This window comes from Arachis duranensis, chromosome 4, assembly GCF_000817695.3.
Source record: "Arachis duranensis cultivar V14167 chromosome 4, aradu.V14167.gnm2.J7QH, whole genome shotgun sequence".
Taxonomy (NCBI): Eukaryota; Viridiplantae; Streptophyta; class Magnoliopsida; order Fabales; family Fabaceae; genus Arachis; species Arachis duranensis.
The window spans coordinates 113,277,876-113,285,779 of NC_029775.3; the positions used below are offsets into that span (position 1 = coordinate 113,277,876).

General features: G+C 36.8%; 2 protein-coding genes across 2 annotated transcripts; both read left to right on the top strand.

Moving 5' to 3' along the window:
- The first annotated feature begins 2,810 nt into the window (after positions 1-2,810).
- LOC107486005 (uncharacterized) lies at positions 2,811-4,154 on the top strand. The gene is made up of 2 exons (XM_016106546.1): positions 2,811-3,587; positions 3,939-4,154. Exons 1-2 carry the CDS (start codon positions 2,811-2,813, stop codon positions 4,152-4,154), a joined length of 993 nt encoding a protein of 330 aa, XP_015962032.1.
- A 781-nt stretch (positions 4,155-4,935) lies between these two features.
- Positions 4,936-5,469, top strand: LOC107486004 (uncharacterized). The gene has a single exon (XM_016106545.1). The coding sequence runs from the start codon at positions 4,936-4,938 to the stop codon at positions 5,467-5,469; it is 534 nt and encodes a 177-aa protein (XP_015962031.1).
- The last annotated feature ends 2,435 nt before the right edge of the window (positions 5,470-7,904 follow it).

Consider the following 7,904-nt stretch of genomic DNA (forward strand, 5'->3'; position numbering starts at 1 on the left):
ATGAGCTAATTTAAAATTAAAATTTATATTTGATATAATTTTTAAAATGATATTGATATTTTGAATTATTTAAAAAAAACTAGTAAAATACTATTATTTATATATCTATTAAATCCATTAAAAATAAATATTGTAATTTTATTATGTATCACCGTTAAATTGTAATGAAACTAAATATTAAAATGATAAATTTTACCTTAAATTTTAAATTAATCTTTATAATATATATATATGATCTCATAAATATTTATATAATATTATATAAGATCTAAAATTAAATGAAATTAAAATCAAGTAATGGATATTCAGTTAGTATTATTGATGATATAATATGCTAATGACTTTTCTCATAAATATAAACTCCTCGTGTAGATCACCATTATAAACATGACTATTAAATAATAATATTATGAATTTAGTATCACCTAGTTTCAGCTTCAAGAGAAGTGAATATAATATGTGCTATATGCTAGTTTTCTAATTTTAAGTGTATTTTTTAATGTTTACAACAATTAAAAAAGTATATAAAGTCCAACAAACTACCCACAAAATTAGATGGGCACAGGAGAAGTTAAATATAAAGTTATAAACAGCATATGATTGTGAATGGCTTTTGCCACGCAAGTAAATTGTCTTTCAATTATAAATTAAATCTCAAAGTGATCCCTGAACTTGCACTCGATCTTTAAAGTGGTTCTTATATTTATAATGGCCTTAATATTATCCCCGAATTTAACACTTGTGGTTCACGGTCATCCCTGAAACATTTTTCGGTGATGGAAGGATGACTTGGATTGATGGATGCCATGCTGGAAGCCAGGCTGGACTCCCAAAATGACGTCGTTTTAATTTGACGCCCAAATTGCATTGAAACGTCGTCGGTTAGTGTTTTTAGTAAGGATTTAACATGCAGTGACTACTTTTCTCTCAATCCAACACAGTCTCTTCCTCTTCTCCTTATTTTCTTCAATGGCGCCATTTTGAGAGAAATTTTCGCTGGCCTTCTCTCTCAAGGAAATCAAGCATATTGTGATTATCTCGTCTCTATCGCACACGTAGTGGTCTGACGGGAAGCACTTTGATTGTTAGAGGTAACCAAAATAGAAAGGATAAACAAAATAGCTACCATCTACTCCTCTGTTTTTGTTGATCATGACTTTTTGTACATTGTTAAGTCGTTATATATTCATTCGTTCATCGTTTTGTTATGTGATTTTTCTAAAAATTTTTGTTAGGATTTTCTCCGTATGTTGTGGTTGCGTTTTTATTGATTGTTTTTTGCTGTAATGATGGTAGCTATGGGTTGTAATGTGCTGAAAATAGAAGTATGTAGGTTGTTTATACATGCAGTTTATGTGTGTTCATGGATGGTTAGGGATTGGGGTTATTGTGCTTTCCTGGTTGATGGCAATTTTGATGATCATTTGTTATTTGCAGATGGGTCTCATAACTATTGTCTGTCACCATGGGAGATCCTTTGTGAGGAGTGAAGACGGTGTCGTGTCATACACCAGGAACCATATTTCAGAGATTTTGAAACTTGACCCTGATAGGCTAGATGTCTTTTTCATCAGGAATTACTACAAAGAGCTTGGGTATGATAAGGCGGAACACTATTGGTGATTGGTTCCAAACATACCTTTAGAGACTGGCCTAAGGAAATTTAATTCTGATGCTGAGCTCCTGGAGATGTGCTTCCTTGCTGAAAGCAACCACAGAGAGGTGCATGTGTACTATGAACATGGGGTATCTATTCCAACGTACTTGGAAGAACCACCATTCAGAAAGGACAACGAGGAGGTGGTGCTTAAAGTCCCTACCCAACCAGTTTTGTTGAGAACAGGACCAAGCTCTAGGGCCATTCCTTTAGACCCAGTTCTAACCCCATGTATCAACCGTCCGAGTACTACCCAACCCACCCAGGAGGCAACCTCTACGAAAACTACCCCTGTCCCACCCAACCAAGACATGGACCATACTGAAGTACCAGCTGTAACCACCAAATTCACCATTCTGACCCCAATTTCTATGGCTGCTACTCCTGCTCCACCCAACTAAGACATAGGTCATACTCAAGAACTAGCTGCAACCACCAAATCAACACCAATTTTCAATAGTACTCCAACACTGGTGCCTAAGCCAAAACAGGATAAGATTTTTCAATCAAAAGTGCCCTCAAAGAATGGGACAGAAAAGAAAGGTGCTGCTTTGAAAAAAACTGCAAAGAAAGGCGAACCAAGACCAACACTGAATAGGAGATATATAACCAGGGGTCTAGACAAAGGTCATGTGGCGAGGCAAACAACTAAGGATAAGGGAAAGCAAGCTGATACGGTTGTGTTATCAGAATTAGACTCTTCGAACAATTATGAAAGTGCAAAGGATAATGCTTACAAGTCCGGAGCTGAGGAAAGTTCCAGTGATAAAGAGGTCACCAATACAATACTGCAAGGTAAAAGGAAAGAAGTAAACAGGAAGCATCCTAAAAAAGTTAAATTCAGTAAATTGTGGAAGGAGATACTAGAACCTGATGATGGGTTAGTACCTAAGGATGATTCCGGTGAAGATGATGAGTTCTTTTTTGGACAACCAGCAAACCATAGTCCTGATATTGGGGGTTATGATGCTCATGATGAATATCATGATGAGTCAGATGGGACAGATTCTTGGCATTCCGAAGAAATGAAGACACCCCCAACTCAGAGGATGCATTTGCTGAAGTTGAGGATGACGACGCATTTCCTGTTTTCAGAGAAGGAACAAGGTTTGGGAAAATTCGATTAGAGGTAGGGATGAAATTCAACACGAAGATGAATTTTAAGGAGGCTGTGAGGGAGTATTGCATCCAGGAAGGTTGGAGAGTTAGATTCAAGAAAAATGATAAAATACGATGCAGGGCTTTATGTAAGGTTGAGGACTGTCCATGGGTTATCTATGCCTCTAAGGATAGTGAGAGTGTTTGCTGGCAAGTTAAAACCTTCAATGATGATCATACCTGTCCAAGGGAGACAAAAAATAGATTAGCTAACAGAGGGTGGTTAGCTAGCAAGTTGGTGAAGAAGCTTAGGAAATTTCTGAATCTAAAGCACTCTGAAGCTTTAACATACTTTAAAAGTAAATGTGACTTGGAGTTGAACAAATCTTCCCTGACAAGAGCACTCGGAGATGCAAGGCACATTGTGTATGGTGATGCTGCTGCACAATATGGGATGGTGAAAGATTATGGTGAGACTCTCCTGAAGTGCAACCCTGGTTCTACTATGCGCATCATAATAATTCCTCATCCCAACCACCTAGAAGAGCCCACTTTTGACAAGATGTATATTTGTCTCGATGGATGCATGAAGGGGTTTAAGGTGGGATGCAGACCTCTAATAGGGCTTGATGGAGCATTCCTGAAAACCAGATTTGGTAGACAAATCTTGACAGTCATTGGACAAGACACCAATAATCACATTTACATAATTGCATATGCCATTGTACCAGTGGAGAACACAGATAATTGGAGGTGGTTCCTTGAGCTGCTGCATGATGATCTAGGGAGCTACACCCAAAATGGATGCTGTTTCATTTTGGACATGCAAAAGGTAACGACGAATTTATTATTTACTAGTTATTGTAATTTAGAAATGGATGAACTCTTTAGGTTGATGTATTTTTTGTTGCCATGTTTTGCTTTCATGATTCTGTTTCAATAGGCACTAGTTTGTTTCAGACATTGTTGTTGCCATGTTTCAATATGCCTGCATTAATAGAATGGGATAGGAGTAGAACTTACTATCTCGTCGGGACGAGTTTACTGTCACTTATGTATGTGTAGGGACTAATTTTATATCACTTATGTATATGTAGGGACTAAGTTTATGTCACTTATGTAAGTTGAGGGACCATGTTGGGTCTCGATATTGTAAGTTAATAATATTCGTGGTTTTCTACAGGGACTAATCATAGCTGTCCAAGAGGTCTTCCCTGATGTCCACCACAGATTTTGTGTATGGCACTTGTGGAGAAACTTCAATAAGCAGTGGCAAGACAACGAACTCAGAGGATTACTGTGGGAGTGTGCAAGATCTACCACTCAAGAGGGATTCGTTGAGGGGATGATGAAAATTCAGAGAGCTAAGAAGGAAGCCTGGGAGTACCTTGCCAAATAGCGAAGAGATGCATGGAGTCGGGCCTTCTTCCCTACCCAACCAAAATGTGACAACATATGTAACAATGCTTGCGAATTATTCAATGCAAGAATCAAAGAAGCAAGGACTAAACCAATTATCACACTACTCGAGGAAGTTAGAATGTATATCATGAGGACGATAGCCTGAAACAAAGTGAAATTTAAGAATCATGTCGGGTTACTACCCCCTGTTCAACGTAGCCGCTTGGAAAAGATCAGGAATGCTTCAAAGAATTGGGTGCCAATGTGGTCCGGAGATGCGGACTATGAACAATTCGAAGTACATGGGTGGCCAACAAACATGGTAGTGGACTTGGAAAAGGGAATATGCACCTGTGGACTTTGCCAACTAAGTGGTATTACTTTAATTGTCATTACCCTTCCAATAATTATTCTGATATTGTAATTGTTTTTCTTAATTTATTATGGATTGCATATTGAAATTGGAATTGGTTACTTAGTAACTTAGATGCGTTTTATTGATTTGAAACAGGGATGTCCTATGTCCATGTTTGTGCTGCAATGGCTAGGGCAGGCAGGCAGCCCAAAAACTTCTGTCATAGATGGTTGACAATAGATGCATACAATGACACATATGCATTCCATATCAATCCTATTCCTGGCCAGAAACTATGGGAGAAGTCACTTTACAACAGACCACAAGCACCCAAATTTAAGAAGATGCCAGAGGCACCCAAGAAGAAAAGAAGAAAGGGAGTTGATGAAGGCCCGGTTGAGGCAAGAAGCAGAAGATCACCAAGATGAAGAGGGTATATAAAGAGGGTTCATGCCGTCATTGTGGTGGCAAGGGTCACGACAAGAGAAATTGTGCTAAGAAGAAGGCTAACGACGAGGCTGCAGCTGCTGCTGCTAGTGAAGCTAATACAGGAAATCAACAACAACCTCTCCCTGCTGCACCTAAAGTCCCAGATGAGGGCAATGCTACTGAGATTGAGGTAGGCATGAGTCAACCAATGGTGTCAGAAAATAAAAATGAAGAATCCCACCAGGTAAATCAACCCCAGACAAGGCCACCAAAGCTCCCTCAAAAAAGAAGACAACCTCCACCAGCTGCAACAGCTTCGATTCCTCCAGCAGCAACCAGTGCTCCTTCACCAACTGTTTCAAATGCTCCTCCACCAACCACTGTTCCAATTTCAAATACTCTACCTTCAACAAGTGCTCGTATCGATCCAATGGTTGGTGCATCAGCAGCTACAACTTCAAGGTTGCGTAACACCATGCGTTTTGTGCCAACTCCGGAGTTCAAACCACCAAGAAAATTCAACAAATGAACATTTTACTATTTTTCTGTTAAGATATTTTGCTTTTAAACATTGAACTTTATGGTTTCTGAGTTTCATGTGTCAGGGTATATATGTTTTGGATTATGGTAGTTAAATACTCTATGTTGTCTTTTGATCGTGTCTAGTTTGACAGAGGCAACTTTGGAAAACAATTAACAATGTGGAAATGTTATTGTTGAATGTTTCAAATTTTATTACACTTCCTTAGCTACATAAAATAGAATAACACAAATTTATTCATTTGTTTATCATAAGGTACAGCAATTACAACTTTTGTTTTACACAATATTCAACTGGAAATTACTGCTTCCATACTACACAAACAACAATTACAATTACTGTAACAACAACCAACAACAAACAAAATGCTAGTTTTAGAGCTCTAACTTCAAACTCCAAGCTTCTAAGTTTCCAAGCAAATTTCATTCTCCACTCCTCCATTTCAAAGCCAGAATTACCTCTATCACTTTCTTCTTCTTCATCAGCAACTTTGTCAGCCCACATAAAGAGACCACACCACCTCTTGCCAACACTCTGCAACCACATTTCACGCCCATAGAGAAGAAATGTTACAAATTTAATAAGCAACGACGCTAAGTATATTCATTAACAAAAATAACTTATATTGTAGTTAGGACAACCATAAAATGGTCTCCCTGGATTCGCCTCTGTTCCTGACCACTTCAGGACAGGTCGGCTACCACACCCACACCTATTTGAAAGTTGTTCGTGACTACTTCTGGTGGTTTTCCTCCCACAGCTTCTCTCGGATCGTTGGTTACTGGAGCTACTAACATGGTTGCTGCCTTCACCCATCATGACCCACTCAAATCAAGCTCAACGGTGCCAGGAAAGATGAAGGAGAGCAGAGAAGAAGAAACAGTCTAGTTTCTAGTGATAAATTGGGGATTAGGGTTATATATAATTCAGGGACTAAATTGAGTTAAATAAAAATAACTGCCACGTCAGATAACTATTACCTCTCCAACGTGGCGTCTCTCCATACATGTCAGCGCGCCGTTAAGAAATATTCTCCAAAAAATGCTTCAGGGACGATCTTGAACTACATGTGCTAAATTCAGAAATAATATTAAAGCCATTGCAAGTTTAAAAACCACTTTAAAAATTAAGTATAGAGACCACTTTGAGTTTAACTCTTCAATTATTAATATATGCAGAGGCGAAGGTAAATTTTCTTCTTTTTCTTTAATCAATAATTCTTTAGCTCTGTTATGTGAATGGCCGGTATAACCATCTTTTTCTTAAACAAAATGGCATCTTTTTCAATATATTATTGATTGCTATTATTTAATTTAGAGTTTTTTTTTTTCCTCACAAGATTTTTCAACTCATCCAAGAGCTATTAAGGTGTGTGTGACTGTAACAACAACCTACTACTCATGTCTTTATATATAGTAGAAATTTTTTATTACTTTTAGTAGGTATTGATTGCGAAAGAAATAAGTTGTTAATTTTAATTAATTATTTTTTTCCTAGATTTAATTTTAATAATAGATTTTTATTTATTAATTTAATTAAAAAAATATTTAAGAACTAATAGAATTTATTTTTTTATTCATCATTTTTAGTCATTAATCTAAATCCTTTAATCTAATAATTTAATAATATATTTTTAACTCATACTTTTAAATATTGACTGCTATGGCCAAATACAATAAACTGTTGGTCCTCTAACATTCATCTTTAATTAAATCATTCACTCTTGTTACAACTAAGGTTAGAAGCGAGCCGAGCTAAACCAGCTCAAGCTCGACTCACAAAAATTGATCTTGACTCACGATTCGACTCATTAACAATCGAGCCTATTTCTTAAACTCAAACTCGATTATATATTACTATTTTATATGTATATATATAATATTAAAAGTATAGATTAAATGCATATAGGATATGTGTATTAATAATTATATAATATAATATAATATAATCGAGGTAGCTCACGAGCTAATGAATTGAGCTTATTCAAGTTTAAGTTCAGCTAATTTAATTTATGAGCTCAATTCCATATTCAAATTTGGCTCACCAGCTCACGAGTTTAGCTTATCAAAATATTAACGAGTTGAACTTGAGTTGGCTTGATTCATATATCGACGAGTTAGTGCTGGGCTAGCCGAAAATCAAAGTTTATCAGAAGCTTGGTCTAAAATTCCCGAAAAATTAGCTTTTTATGATTATATCGGCAATAATCCAGCAAAAGGGGGCTTATTTAGAGCGGGCTCAATGGATAATGGAGATGGAATAGCCGTCGGTTGGTTAGGACATCCTATCTTTAGAGATAAAGAGGAGCGTGAACCTTTTGTAAGACGTATGCCTACCTTTTTTTGAGACATTTCCAGTTGTTTTGATAAATTCACAACCCTAGTTATAACTACAGCAAATTAGACGGATATAATGACGGAAAT

Bases quoted from the DNA above. Each gene is read 5' to 3' on its own strand.
- LOC107486005 (XM_016106546.1), top strand. From the start codon at position 2,811: ATGAATTTTAAGGAGGCTGTGAGGGAGTATTGCATCCAGGAAGGTTGG. The intron at 3,588-3,938 runs GTAACGACGAAT...GGTTTTCTACAG, and splicing joins TCATTTTGGACATGCAAAAG to GGACTAATCATAGCTGTCCA.
- LOC107486004 (XM_016106545.1), top strand. From the start codon at position 4,936: ATGAAGAGGGTATATAAAGAGGGTTCATGCCGTCATTGTGGTGGCAAG.